The sequence below is a fragment of the Prunus persica genome, chromosome G4 (assembly GCF_000346465.2).
Source record: "Prunus persica cultivar Lovell chromosome G4, Prunus_persica_NCBIv2, whole genome shotgun sequence".
Lineage (NCBI taxonomy): Eukaryota > Viridiplantae > Streptophyta > Magnoliopsida > Rosales > Rosaceae > Prunus > Prunus persica.
In genome coordinates, this window is record NC_034012.1 from 14010667 (window position 1) to 14025601 (window position 14935).

Genomic DNA, 14935 nt, shown 5'->3' on the forward strand with positions numbered 1-14935 from the left:
CATCGTATTGTGAAGTGTGGATTTTACACAAACACAATCTATTTATCGAAACCGTAACATAAGAAAAGCGTCTGAAGGATTTAGGCCTGCCTTTTTCTTGGTTCCAGTTTTCCTCTTTTTGTTTTTGTTTTTCGCTCAATTTAGTTTTCTCGTTAGTCATTACCTGAATGCTCATACTCACTCAGCAAAATAAATACGAAATACGTACAACTCAATAAGCTCTATAAATAATACGATAAAAAGGGATTAAATTTGTTCTAGATCCAAATCAAATAATCACAAAGAAAATATAATGAGGATTCTACCCAATCTTTTACGCTGAGTTAGGAAAACACCCTGAATTCTATTGAGCACAAGTTGAAGCGGACATAAGAAATTTTTTGTTTTGTTATACAAACAATATTCTACTTTAATCTAATCTAAACAATAGGCAGGGAATTCGAACTCAGGTGCAGAGTGAGAAGCACATCCGCTCTAGCCAACTTGGCTAAGGCCCATGACTGTCGAGATAAGACCTTTTTAATTACTGAAAACAATGGTTTGCCATGCTTTAATTTAAAAGACCTCTTTTGGTTGTGTAAATGCAAAGGATATTGCTTCTTAAAGAAGAATAACATTTGTACAAAGGAACCTTACTCACAGCACAAACACCAGAACCCAGAAGCTACAACGTGAAAAACTCTACACTCTGCTCCATGCACTCACAGCAAGCTGGGAACCAAAACACAAGCAACTACTTGCAACCAAGGACGGTCGTGGCATTTGATACCAGACACAAACTCAAAATCAAATAAACTTGAAAATTCTAGAGTAACCAGAGCTGTGGTGTCATCTAAATAACATTATAGTACAAGGATTAATATAAAAGATTGGGAAGAAAAAAAAAATGCAACTGGATAATAAGCTTATGGATGTCACAGGAATAAGATTTAATCTCATTCAAGTTTCGCAAACATATTAAAAAAATTTGGAAACGTTATCCAGTTTACCACAAGGCCGTTGAAACTTTTATTAGCTGCAATTCAATTGCCAGCATTATCCTCAGTTGCATTGTTCTCTGGTGCTGTAGTTACACCAACTTCAGCTGGCCTAACAACTCGGTCATAAAGCATGTATCCGGGCTGCAATACAAAAATATATGAAAGTATTTAATTATGCGCTCACTGCTATAGTAACTTGGTAAGTTAATTAAGGACCATAAAAATAAAAATACACCAATAGCCTTCAGAGTAAAAACCCCACTTTGCTGAACAAAAAAAACATAAATATTCAAAAAGTTTTGTCGCATGAGTCACATTCATGCAAACAATTTATCCAAGTCCTTTTGGTCGTGTGGGCTCTTTTCAATTGTCATATAATTCATAAAACAAAGGAAAGATTCACTTGTATAGTTCATGCAGAAATAAAATAAAATTATAAACATCAATGCAAAAATGTGTGCATGTGTGTTTTAAAAAGATGTTTTCTGACAACATCAAACTCGTGCCTGTTGTGTTTTCTTCCCCTGAAGTATTTAGTACAGTAGAAAGAAACAGACATCCTTATTCAATTCAGAAATTTTCTTTTTAGAACACAAGTAAAGCTAAATATTTCAAACTTGTGAGATGTCAACATGTCAATTTGAAGGTTTCAATCGAATTACATTAAAATGTCACCCCAAGGCTATACTGATAATGCCAAACAGTAGTGCATTTCTTTCTTATTTGGAGAGGCATGCAAAAGAATTGATTATATATTTTTTTTCATACCTTGAGAACTACAGCAATGGTCCCTGGAGGCTTGGAAGCATCTTCTAAATTAAATACCGCGTTATGCTTGTTTGGGTCAAATGCTTCATTTGTAGGATCAAACTTTTCTACTCCATACTTTCTAAATACCTGAAAGCAAATATATTTATATGTTAAAGCATTGCAGTTAATTTCTGCTTTTGCTAACAAAACCATTACTCAATAAACAAATGCATGCAAAATGGCACATGAAACGGAAATTACAATTTGCGAGAATGAGCCTGATTGACTCAATATAAGGTAATTATTAAAAAGAAAAGGAAATTAAGCTGATCTAATTTTAACTTTTGACCATGTGAGGCAAACGGAATGTACATCCAGCACCTTTAAAACAATGCTGTCCCAGCTCTAAAACAGCCACTCCACTCAGGAAGGATTTATGGTGAGTGGTTAAAATAAATGATAAAAAAAGTGTACCTCTATAAGTTGTTTCTCAGTCATTTCAACACCTTCTAGAAGTGTTTTTAGAAGTGGTGCAGCTCCACCAGATTCCTTAGACTCATCAAGTTTTGAGAAACTGTCTTTGACAACTGAAGAAGCTCTCCCCAAATTGTCCGCAACATCTAGTAAACTCTTTGCAAAATTCTGCAACATATTAACGACCACTCATCAGAGTAAAAACTCAGAAGAATTTCTTTTTTCACAAAAAATTAAATTATCTATTTTCCAACAAGAATGAGGTAAATAAAAAAGCAAAAAGCAGGTTCCTGAGGGCAGGAAAAAATGTCAAAAGTAACCAGGACCTGTACGGCAAATTTCTTCGAATTCTCTGCTTCACGCCTTGTTCTGTCCATGACATTTTCCATCTCTGCATAACTTCGGAGGACTTTATCTTGCATTCTCTTGATTTCTTCATGTTTCTGCTTCAGAAGTTCTTCCTTCTCAGCCACAAGTTTTACCAGATCATCGAAACCTAAGTCACCCTCACCCTCTGAATCTGAATCAGAAAATGCAGTTCGTTTAGTACCTCCTCTCCTTCTTTTGACAGAAGGAGACTTCTTAGACTGGGAATCTGAAGTGTAACCTGATTCTTTTGTTTGATCAGAAACTTTAGCATCTCCACTTTCTTTTGCTGGCTCTCCATTTGTGGAAGCACCACCATTCTCTGCAGCACTTCCATGTTCCCTTTCTGAAGGCTGTGGCGATGCAGACGAAGAGAATCCAAATATTTGAGAGATTGAAGAACTAGGGGTTGAATGATGCAACAGAGACACTTGCCTTGGAGAAAACTGTTATTTAAAAGAAATAAAATCAGAAATTTACTAGGAAAAACCAGTTACTATAAACTATGCAAGTTTTTAACTCTTTCAACAGATCCCTAAAATTTAAGATTCAATTCGTATCAGAAACAGGACCTTATACTCAACAGCAAGCTAAAAAAACTAAGATGAAGGCCAATTACTAAAGAACTTCATAGCTGTTGGCTAAAGTGCTAAGGTTGCAGAATATCCTGAGAACCTAACCTGCTCTGCTCGACATTAAGCATAGAAATTAAGGTGACGCAAAAAATGTCACTGTACAAATTGTAACCAAACTAGCATATGTAGATATACATGTATATGATTTTTGTTCATCATTTGAAGCAAATTGTTATACATAAAAAATTGGCTGGTTCCAATCATAAAGATTATGAAATTCTTTTTAATTCCACTTGGAAAACTAGCCTACAATGAAGTATAAATGTTCCTCAATATTCATAATTTGAAAAGAAAATAATAAACCCAGAAGGCCAATTATCATATGTTATCTCTCCAAATCCGCTTTTAGGCTTGATAAGCTAAAGACACAAAACCTCAAATTCCATGACTAAGAAACATCGATACTATTTTATAATCATTAAAAACAGCGCTTGATCAACAAGAGAACCAGTCGGATCCAAAAAAGCAGTAATATTGGTGAATTTTGCAGAAAAACCTAAAACCCTAGCAAAACCCTAGTGGAAAAAATTAAAGAGATAAAGGGATTTTCTGGCACCTTAATGGAAAAATCGTGGATCAGAGCTTGGGACTGATTGCATAGAATTGGCAAGTGATGATTTTGTGGAGCGGCGATGAGCATTGTGCTCCTGGGAAGGGTCCTTGAGGCACGACTTAAAACCCTAGACACGAACATGGCTGAGGAGCTGGAAGGGCAAAATCGGTATGAAAATTCGGGTTTCAATATAGATTGGGCTGGTCTGGCCTTGTAGGAGAAGTTTGTAAAGCAAAGAGAGAGAGACGGAGAATGGATGTGCTTGGAGAGAAAGATAAACAGAGAGACGAGAAATTAGGGCGCTGCCGGTGGTATTTTTTGGTTGACGACAATGCCCTTAAGCAAATTCCAAGTTGAAGCTAATGATGTGGGGATTTGCGTCTTTCAGAGGGTATTTTCGTCTGAAGTCCGATTGGGTTTTTGAAGATAGGTTTTTCACTTTGGGGTTTAGAAGCATCCAGAACCTTTTCGGCTGGCTCACCCGATATTTGATCGCAAGTGGTTTAAAGGTGACTTAGTAGCAGTGACACGACATCGTTTGAAACCACATACTTGAATCCACATTGGTGGTTTCTTTCCGTTCTTTCTTTTGATCAAACACGTTGGTTTGGTCATACAATTTATGGAAATTCCACTTTGAGCTATTTCATTCATATTGACAGGAACTTGATATCTCACTTTAGGAGTAGTTTGGTATACAATTTAATTATGAAACTCAAAAATTTTGATTTTTTTTTAAAAATAAGAAGTTCTTAAATATATTTTTAAGATTCAAAAATGTGTTTGGTATGCAACTTTAAAATTGTTTTCAAATTTAAAAAATTTGAGAACTTGTGGGTTGTTAAAAAAAAATTGAAAAAATAGAATTTTTTTTGTTTTAAATAATTAGGGTGTTTTTAAAAATAAGGCTACCAAACATATTTTCTTTATTTTGGACTCAAATTTTGTTTTTGAATTTAAAATGTTGGATTCAAGTTGAATACCAAACAGGCCCTAAAAGATTTTAAACTAGTATACGAGCTCTTGGGCACCCTTTTTTTTTTTTTTTTTTCAAGACGGTTTTGCAAAGACAAATTTTACCCATAAAGCTCTTATCAACTAATATCGAAACTATATTTTACCATTCCACTAAGCTAGATACCATAAATAAATAAAAAATTGACATATAAACTACACTAGCCCCTTGACACATGCTCATGCATGTGCCAATTGGTTTTCTTTTTCTTTTTTATTTTATTTTTAGAATTAATAAAAGATAACAGGATAGTTATGTTCCATAAAAGTAGGACCTATTATCTTATTTTATTTTTAATTTTAATTTTTTTAATATTAAAAAATATGAATTTATCATATTATCCTCATTTAATTAATAATTTCAATTCTTAATGTTTGAATTAACAAAGGGCATTTTATAGTATTTTGAATGTTTCACCATTCTCTGCCTTTTGCTTTATATATATAGATTAACAAGTGAAGATTGGTATTATGTATTGGTATAATATCAAGTTATTGAATATTGATAGGTGAGTGAAAGTCTTCTCAAAGAAAGCAATGTGCTTCAACTAGGGCCGGTGTAAATGGAGCGGACTTACAAGATGTCACGCACAGAGAAGCATACGGAAATTTACAATCCCAATATATCACATTTTAAAGAAAACAAAACAAAACAAAAGAAGATCTTGAACTGGTATGTGTGTGCTCTTGGGCACCATTCTTTTGCAAGCTAGTTTACAAACGCAAGTTCTACCATGAATTTGTATTAGTAGTCTTATATGTTTCTCAATACATTCGACATATCACAAAGGAGCAAGCAAACACCCCTTCTCCATCCAGATAAAAGATTGATTACAACAAAAGGCATGCTTTTCCGACTGATTTGTGCAACTATGTTACAACTACCTAAAGACATGGTGTGCAAAGTGTGCTTAAATTGTCTTAACTTCCTCCAATACCCCGCCCAAATGCTAAAGTCCTGGCCTTTTCTCAATCAGCTTCACAAAGCAAAGCAACCTTGGCCTTTTTTAGTACATCAATTAACGCCTTAAGCTGCATTGCTTTTGGGGAGAGGTGGCCTCCAGTAAAGGGGACCCCGAACAATCCAGTCAAACTTTGCGTTATGTGTCGTACATTGCATATCTTCAGCAATTCAAGGGAAAATTCTACATCCCATTACCCAACTCACCATCCATATCTATCTCGTCATTTAGCCCTGTGGAAATCTCTTATTGCTACCTCAAGATTTACCTCCGCAAGCAATAGCTTAGCCTTTAGCCGCTTTGTTTTAATCTCCAAAGCATCTATATCCTCTCTCAGTCTTTTCCGTTGCCCTACCCTTCCCACAAAATTCTTCATACCTAAAGCGCTATGAACATGGTGCTAAAATATTAAAATTATGAGAGAATATTTGTTTGTGGGAATTTTCTGTGTATTCTTTTCCTTGTAGGAGGTCATATTTATAATATAATGAAACCTGAATGGGCAAGTAAATAATAAATTCCTAAATCTATTTAGAGTAGGAAATCAGGAATTAAAGTAAATCAATTACAATTATAATAGGAATTCTTGGTGTGTAAGGAAAGTAAGTCAATATCCACAAGTCACGCCAACACTCCCCCTCACGTTGGTGCATAGATGTCGCCAATGCCCAACTGATCCAGTGAATTGTGGAATGCTTTACTGGAAATCGCCTTTGTCAAAATATCCGCCAATTGATCCTCGGATTTCACAAAATGCGCAATCTGGTCCATGCGTCGGGGTCGTTAGTCGAGAAGTCATAATCTGTGCAGCGGAAGATGCATAGGATACAGTTGAGTAGGAATTGGGATCGGAATATGAGCCTGAGTCGAGGCCGGAGTCAGAGTTGAAATCGGGATCAGGGTCTGAATCAGAGCCAAATTCGGGGTTGGGGTCATCATTGGAGTGGGGGTCGATGTCGTCTTCGGAGTCGGAGTCGGGGTCGGGGTCGAGGTCGTCTTCGGAGTCGGGGTCGGGGTCGTCTTCGGAGTCGGGGTCGGGGTCGTCTTCGGAGTCAGGGTCGGGGTCGTTGTCGTTATAGTCGGAGTCGGGGTCGGGGTCGTCAAAAGAGGATCCTGATTCTGGATTAGGTTCGGGGTAAAAGTCTGCATCTGTAGGAGCAGAGCCATCTGGGCACTCAACTCAACGATGGTTGGTGGAGAATGAGAGAATGAGTCGGTGGTGCTACCTCTATGAGGGTTGAAAAAATCATCAACCCCCATAACACTAAATAAAATAATCTCTATTACAATATGACAAAATATAATTGGTAAGTAACCAAAATTCTAATGAAATAAGGACTCGCCAACACTCCCCCTCAAGTTGGGCAAAGATATTTCGCAGGCCCAACTTGACAACCACGAGTGAAACAAGTGACAAACTAAAAACAAAGTTCACAGCGGAAACACAAGAGCAAACCCTAAAAAATAGGGCACATAGCAAAACACAGAAACCCTGTGAGCACGGGTGTAGATAAGGCAGAACACAGAAACCCTGTGAGCACGGCAGTAGGTAAGGCAGAACACAGAAACTGTGTGAGCACAGCAATTGATAAGGCAGAACACAGAAACCCTGTGAGCACGGCAATAGGTAAGGCAGAACACCGAAATCCCATGAGCACGGCAGTGGCAACAATAAATTCTTCCATATAAACTTTAGCTAATTCACTCAGACACAACTTCTCTTCAATCTTCCTCTCCCCTTGAAGAGAAGGGGTCGTCGGAGTCAAGAAATAAGCAACATCTTCATGGAAATATGTCAAGGTAATTGGGATAGGTCAATAAACATATCCCTTTCACTCCCCCTCCCCCCCCTCTCAAGGGGGGAGAAGAGCACTTAAATTTCAAGAAGAACACAAGCACAGGTCCCTAGATCGAACCTGGCTCTGATACCATGCTAAAATATTAAAACTATGAGAGAATATTTGTTTGTGGGAATTTTCTGTGTATTCTTTTCCTTGTAGGAGGTCATATTTATAATACAATGAAACCTGAATGGGCAAGTAAATAATAAATTCCTAAATCTATTTAGAGTAGGAAATCAGGAATTAAAGTAAATCAATTACAATTATAATAGGAATTCTTGGTGTGTAAGGAAAGTAAGTCAATATCCACAAGTCACGCCAACACATGGGGCCCCAGCCAAGCCAAGTCAAACCTGAAGGTCTCAAGCTCCTCCCATAAAAGTTTTAGGTGCTCAGAGACACCATCTGTCATATCCTTGACCTTTTCTGTACTCTTTAAAAAATGCAGGAGTTGGCCTGAAGCTGTGAATGCCCACTCAGTTGACATGTGACGGCTCTTCTTTTGGAATTCTATTAAAGAAGGATGCCAGGAACAAACTTCATCAGGCAGCGGAGCAAAAGCTTTTTCTGTTTTACACTTAAACCCCAGAAAACCATGAGCTCCCCAGCTGGTGTGGACGACACATGTTCCATGACAATGGGAGGATTAGCAGGGCTATCAGTGCAAGCCTTCTCCGAACTTGGTTCCTCCTGGAAGGCAGACACCTTCTCACAACATGGTGCCTTATTTGCTGCTGATCAATCTGGAACTTTTAGAGGATTAGATTTGAAGGTCCCTGCTCGTCGTGCTTCTACGAGTTTTTTGTTCTTCTAAAATCTTAATTTCAGACTTATGGACTGCAACCTTGGCTTCAATGATACATGTGTCATTCACAACATATCCTTTACAATGGTCACAAAACTCACTTAGAGGAATTAATGATGTGAAGCCCGAGTTACTGTCACTTTTATTGAACACATGTTCAGTATCTGCAAAGTCCAAATATTAAGGATCACAAAACAGGTGAAGAAATAACAACAAAGGAAGCCCATTCCAAAGCTTTAAATTTGATGATATATGAACTCAATTAAGTTTTCAAAGGCCAACCAAACCCATAAAAAAATATACATATATATGGAAAAATTCAAGATCTGGATCCATTTTGCAGTACGTGACAGAGGCAGGCAACATGAGAGAGAGAGAGAGATGCTCCAGTAAGTACTTAAATAAGTAACTAAAATAACTAGTTAGTCCTAAAGTATTAGATCCAAGATTAAAAGACTTCCACGGTCCGCATTGTCAAGACTCGAGATCAAGACACTCCAATCTGAATTGTTTTAATCCGGACTGCAGAAAGAGATCTGATGATCAATTATTAGCTGTTTATTTTACTTATTTAACAAATACACGCACATATTTATATTCCAAAAAGAACGTTTTATATAGCGAACCTAGGGTACATAATTCAGCTGACATTAGGGGGCCAGATTACCCAAATCAATGCCTATAAGATTTTGTTTGTTCTATACCTTAAATAGGAAATTAAACTGTCATCCTTAAATAAGTGCTCATTCTTAAATAAACAAAGTTGCATATTTCCTTTCCTTTATCGACTTTCAGTATCTTGTGCGGTAAAAAATTAAAGTATAGAGACGCCAGTAAGGTATCGATGCATAATCATAAACATAATCATCATTTGCAGTAAGTGTGAGACAGAATCAAACCAAAATATCCATAACAGGACGCAACAAGCACCAGTTCCCTGTAATAAGTTAGCTTTTCCCTAGAAGTTATAAAATAACATGGAAACCGACAAAAACGAAGATAAATGTGAAATAGGCAACAAGAACATAAAACAAAGTACCCTTTGTTAAAGACTCGCTGCTTTGAAGTTGATTAACGATGGTCAAGCTGAATCGCGCATATCTAGCCCACCCTAATGGCAATGTTGAAGAACCTGTAACATCCAGATAAACCGACAAGTAGTCTACATTGTTCCCCCTTGGATACATAAGGATTCGCCTGACCAAACCAAACAAGGCAAGTAAAAAACCAGAACATATCACAATTTAAAGAAATATATTAGCTTGTGAATGGTAGGAGATACTCAAAAATACCATTCAAAAACACCGATGACGAAGACATCAGAGTAATGCTTGACAGCATCCAACTTAGAGAAGTTGTCAACTTTCCATGTGAATATAACAGATGCAAGATCTTCCATGTGAATATCCACTTCCTCCAATTTCTTTATTTTTCTACAAAGTACAAACCCAAAACCCACAAATAAGAAAATAGCATGCCACAATCACACCAAACATCACACAAAATAAACTAGTATAGAAGACCCATAACTTAATTTGTTTGTTTTGGTTACATAGTGACCAAGGCCCAAAAACACAAGTCAGCAACCCACAACACACCTGTATTCTATGACAGAGGGAGGAAGAAACCTGGGTTGAGCAACCCTAGAGATATCCTGAACTAAAAAAGGCTCACAGAGAGGTGGAGGAACATCAAAATAATGGCACCCCAGCTCCATAGTCAGCCCAAAATTAGCTAGACAATCAGCTACACTGTTTTGCTGCCAATACGCATGATTCAGAGAACAACTCCAGCTTTGGTTAAGGAGATTCTGGCAGCTCTTGATCAAGTTAAACTGAGGGTGTTTCCAATTAACCTCAACTGGGTTATGCATAAGCTTCAAAACAGTGGTTGAGTCAGTTTCCACCTCAATTGGGGCCAACCCAGATTTCCAAGCAAGCTCCAAGCCTCTGTATAAGGCCCAAAGCTCTGCTTCAATAACTTTGCCTGTTCCCAAATTTGCAGCAAACCCAGATAACCATTCTCCTTCTTGATTTCTGATCACACCACCTCCTGCAATGCACCCAGATCCACTGCGGTAGCTCCCATCCACGTTGAGCTTGTACCAGCCATGGTGGGGAAAGCTCCAGCACAACAACACCTGCTCCTTCTTAACCTTATTATACTTTTTCTTTCTGTTCAGTGTACATAGAAGAAGACCCACAAATTTCAAAGTGGTTTAATTTATCGTTGTGGTTATGGTTTGAAAAAAGAAATTAACAAGATTGATATGAAGAAATAAAGGTCAAGCTTTGAAGAATTAAAGCCACTGGTCGGAAGACTTACCTTCCCATCGAAGATTCCAACAACTCAGAGGCAGACTCAGAGACTCTGCTGCTCTAATTTTTTTTAATTCTCACGGCTTATAAAATAACTACTAACTGAGCTCGTTTAGAACTTAGTTATGACCACACTTGCATTTGATTTGAAATTTTTCTGTGTCTACCACAAAATTATGTTTGATATGAATGGTTATAATATTTGTTGTAAACTTCTTACTTTATAAAGAAGATATGGGAAAATGACCCACTAGTGTAGTAGTTTAGAGTATTTACCTCCTCAAGTAAGGTCCTGAGTTCGAGTCCTAGCATCCGTGTTGTGTGTGTAAATTTAATATGTTTTCGCCCCTTTTAATAGGAAAGGTCCTCAAAAAAAAAAAAAAAAGAGATGGATATCATATATTTTATTGAGGTTAACTTTGTCATTTGTATGATTTTTTTTTTTTACAATAAAATTATTAATTTTTGAGCAAACAATCAATGGAAATGAGTTTTTTAAAAAACAAACTGAAACCTTAGAGAGTGTTTGTGAAATTTTTGAGACCTGAGAGGGTTTTTTGAAAACACAAGAAATCACAAGGGATGTTAGTGTAAATAACTCTTCAAATTTTTCATTGTCTTCATCATCTTGATATTATCGATATTATAGAGATATTTTGACCAAATGTTGCTGAAATGTGAGAGAAATTATCGATGTCGATATTTTCCGATATTATTGATTATCTATACGATATATGTCTATATTCCAAAATATGCCCTGAAAAAACGATAATATCATTAATATTTCGTCAATATTATCAATATTTTAGACTATGGTTGTACTTATATCATATGCCAAGTTCTACCCTTGTTATTAGTTTGTATATCTCCTGAGCAATTGGGGAAGTGCCCCTTGCCATGTTTTCTCCACAATAAATTTTGTAGATGAGAGAGGAATTTTGTAGATAAGTTCGATTAATTTGTTAGAAGTTTAAAAGGAAAGAAAATGGGAAATTAAATTTTCTATTTATCTTGCCATTGATTTACCTTGTCACAAATCCAAGAATATATGGCTTCACTTCAGGTTTAATAATATAAGCATTGATAGTGTGATACAAAATAGCCATTGCAAAGCTCAAATGAAAAGTCAAGCAATGTGAAAGCCAGCAGAGAAATCATATTTATCTTATACATATAATTGGATCAAACACAACATAAATTCATTTATCTTAGTTGTTCCTTTCCCTGGTGTTATGGATGCCTAAATATCTACATTAAACCAGGACTGGAAATCCACATGAACATAATGACTTTAGTAAAACAAAAACAAAAACACCATATCATTATTGTAAATCAATTCTTATAAAGAAAAACAGCAATGAACAGGAAAAGTGATCTTAGAGATCCCCAAACTTATGGACCTTGAGTCAATTCTCCAATCAACATTCTTGTATCCAATGGCAAATCCACCAACTTCCAGTAACTCATCAGAAGTTCAAGCTCAGGTGTGTCTCTCAAGTTGCTCCAAAGATAAAAGAATGCAGGGTTTTCTCAATTTAAGCACAAAGCAACGTGCACGGGTAGTCAATTGAAAACACTCAAAAACTTAAATTACAAGCTAATAAGACCAAAAGTACAACCACAACAACAAAAACGCCTGATTTCTTAGTGTACTTCACATTGCAGTTCTCGGGGAAAATTAATCAAGAGACAGAAAAGCTAGCATCATGAACTCAATGTACATACGGAAAGGTTTGTGATCATTCTTTTTGTACAGCTGCGTCTGTGTCGGAAAAGTAGTCATGCCTGGAAGGTGATTAAAAGCACGAAAGGAAAAAAAAAAGAAGTCAAACTCAACCTGTCAATAAACTTGTGCGCATGTTTTGATACTTTTCAACAAAACCATCTTTATCCATCCAAAACAATAAATTGCTACTTTGCACCAAAGATGAACACTTAAGTCCCAAATCGTATATTGAACATATGAGTATATACTGGATTCCAACTTACGTTATTTTGCGTGACAATTGAGCCAAGCCTGTCCCAGCCATTGCAACATTAACACTAAAAAGATTCCAGTTTTTCTGCAATTTCAGAATAATCTCATGAGAGCTTCGCAATAAGCTGCAAGTAAGTTAAGTATCAAAGAATAATTTTTCTTAAGTAGCATGAACATTTATCTGATGCAATTACAAATGCCACCATGTGGCAAATCATATAGAACTGAAATAGTTATATACAGCCAATCAACCAGACAAAAGCACTACTTCTTGTGTAATTATATAGGTCAGTCATTATGTAATTCAACCAGCTTCAATAAAGTACGGTGAAAAAATTAACCAGCCAAGCAGCACTGTTAGAAGGCAAAAGAAATGCACAGAAAGGTCCAGACACCATCAATTCAAAATGAAGTGTCCAGAATAAGTGTTAAGGTAGCCCAATAAAAAACAATTCCCAGAAATCCTATTCCTAAAATCCAATGCAATGAAAAACAGGCTATATAAAAAGAGAGACTTGCTCAATGAGCAGCTGCTATGTGTCTTCCATCATAATATGATGGAAAATCAAGGGCACCTGTTTCCTAGGTGCAGTGTCCATCAAAGACTGGTTGATGAGTAGCTGCTAGAAGTTGGAAATAGACTCGAATTGGCTGGTGGACTTGCCAATACAGAGCTTTAAGACAATGTACTTAACTTTTCTGGATTTAGCACATATGCAAAATATGGAAGGAGAAAATTGAAAGAATATATATGCAAGTAAATCTAAAACTGAGGAGCAAATACTTCATGCAGTAAATGAAGCGGCTAGAATACACAATGCAGGTTGGAAGGGTCTAACAGATTCTCCTCCAGAGAGAAGAATCTGCACTTATAGGTAACTAGCTATTTGGACAAGATTAAATCCTCTTTTTTCTTCATCATGGCCTTACAATGCACAAAGATGATAATTTTGTGATGTTAGTGGTCGTGTAGCAGGTTTTGCAGCTTATGATGCAACTATTATAAGTTTGTTGGAACTACTTTATAAAAAGCAATAAGTGTTGGACCCTAACATCTTTCAGAGCCAGAAAACAAACATACCGGAGTAATCACCATACTGTAACGAGACCAAATAAGCCCAGTGCACGTAACAGCTGCAAAACAATATTTCAGGTATGATATATACCATAATTCTAAACAAAGACATAGACAGCTGAAAACCTGTATTCCCAAAAGGTGCATACCTATTTGCTGAGGATAAGAGATATTTTCAGGTGGCTTTGAGAAATCAGCAATATTTGCTATGCTAATGCCCCATTTAAAAGTTGGAGCCCAAAAGTGAACTGCATTATCATGAGACACTCTTAATCTACGAGTCACTAAAATAACATGGCAGGTTCCGGCACGACACAAAACAACTCAATAGCCCCACCTAAACACCTAATTATCATGATTCATGACAAATTTTGAGACTTGTATTGTTGGTTAGAGCAGAGACTTGAGTTCTTGAGATTGAATAAATTATTTATCTCGTACAAAAATGTTTTAGGCATTAGGCTAACAAGTTAGATCCACTATTTTTCTTACTCATGAAATTAACACCAATCCTGTCAGTTATGCCGGTCAGTATAGGAGGTGGCGTTTTCTACAGTAAACATGATTAAAGAATGATTGCACAATTAAATGGAAAATCAATGGAAGAATTCATCATGCACTGAAGATTTTGTGTGCAATTGCAATTGAACAGAAATTTTAGATTAAAATTTTCTACATTTTCTAATGTTCCCTCCTAAATTCCTGGCTGGTTCTGTAACCAAAATGAAGTGCATCAAAATTGATCATCTCCGCATATTTTAATGAATAGAAAATAAAAAATTGATAATTCCGTTGTCAAAACCTGATTGTCTGCATGGATTAGCCAAAACCCAGATGCCAAAATTCAATCTTTTACAGGATCGAATCTAATACAGTATAATAAAGTTCAAAACTCTTAAAACCGTATAAGAACAATTATAGAATGTTGAAGGAAAACATAAAAAGAAAAATGAAGATAACAAACTGGTTTTAGGGCCTGCTGGGTGGTTCCAGAAAGCTTGGACCTTTGAAGCTGCCATGGGAGATCGGTTTCTATCTGTCTGGCTCTGTCTTTGTGAGTTTTGGGAAAACAGGGTGAAGTTTAGCTCACCACATCGTGCCACCTACTTCGGGACCTCACCGACCGAGTACAAGGTTCTAGGCTTGTGCCCATGTTTGGAAAATTCTTTTATCAGGTTGTACAT

General features: G+C 36.6%; 2 protein-coding genes and 1 pseudogene across 5 annotated transcripts; all 3 read right to left on the bottom strand.

The window, feature by feature from the left end:
* Positions 666-4223, bottom strand: LOC18781322 (protein GrpE). 2 transcript variants are annotated; one of them, XM_020563006.1, is made up of 6 exons: positions 3762-4219; positions 2812-3016; positions 2531-2724; positions 2205-2372; positions 1749-1877; positions 666-1121 (listed from the first exon to the last, which is right to left on the bottom strand). In XM_020563006.1, exons 1-6 carry the CDS (start codon positions 3897-3899, stop codon positions 1023-1025), a joined length of 933 nt encoding a protein of 310 aa, XP_020418595.1. In that variant the 5' UTR covers positions 3900-4219; the 3' UTR covers positions 666-1022. The 2 variants fall into 2 exon arrangements, with proteins under 2 accessions (XP_020418595.1, XP_007211534.1); XM_007211472.2 differs by having other exon boundaries at positions 2531-3016; positions 3762-4223.
* On the bottom strand, positions 7813-10927 carry LOC18778333 (annotated as a pseudogene). The gene is made up of 6 exons (XR_002271447.1): positions 10706-10927; positions 9979-10554; positions 9673-9813; positions 9420-9577; positions 8371-8544; positions 7813-8309 (listed from the first exon to the last, which is right to left on the bottom strand). The product of XR_002271447.1 is annotated as an uncharacterized LOC18778333 (transcript).
* Positions 11989-14935, bottom strand: LOC18780841 (mitochondrial pyruvate carrier 4). 2 transcript variants are annotated; one of them, XM_007212209.2, is made up of 5 exons: positions 14716-14922; positions 13901-13999; positions 13758-13810; positions 12688-12761; positions 11989-12483 (listed from the first exon to the last, which is right to left on the bottom strand). In XM_007212209.2, the coding sequence occupies exons 1-5, from the start codon at positions 14768-14770 to the stop codon at positions 12438-12440; spliced, it is 327 nt and encodes a 108-aa protein (XP_007212271.1). In that variant the 5' UTR covers positions 14771-14922; the 3' UTR covers positions 11989-12437. The 2 variants fall into 2 exon arrangements, with proteins under 2 accessions (XP_007212271.1, XP_020418596.1); XM_020563007.1 differs by having other exon boundaries at positions 13758-13999; positions 14716-14935.

Excerpts from the sequence above, each read along its gene's own strand:
- LOC18780841 (XM_020563007.1), bottom strand. The coding sequence starts at position 14,770 with ATGGCAGCTTCAAAGGTCCAAGCTTTCTGGAACCACCCAGCAGGCCCT. Across the intron at positions 14,000-14,715 it reads CCCAGCAGGCCCTAAAACCA|TTCACTTTTGGGCTCCAACT; the intron begins GTTTGTTATCTT and ends ATGATAATGCAG. Across the intron at positions 12,484-12,687 it reads CAATTGTCACGCAAAATAAC|GCATGACTACTTTTCCGACA; the intron begins GTAAGTTGGAAT and ends ATCACCTTCCAG.
- LOC18781322 (XM_007211472.2), bottom strand. The coding sequence starts at position 3,899 with ATGTTCGTGTCTAGGGTTTTAAGTCGTGCCTCAAGGACCCTTCCCAGG. Across the intron at positions 3,017-3,761 it reads TCCACGATTTTTCCATTAAG|TTTTCTCCAAGGCAAGTGTC; the intron begins GTGCCAGAAAAT and ends TTTAAATAACAG. Across the intron at positions 2,373-2,530 it reads CGAAGAAATTTGCCGTACAG|AATTTTGCAAAGAGTTTACT; the intron begins GTCCTGGTTACT and ends AATATGTTGCAG.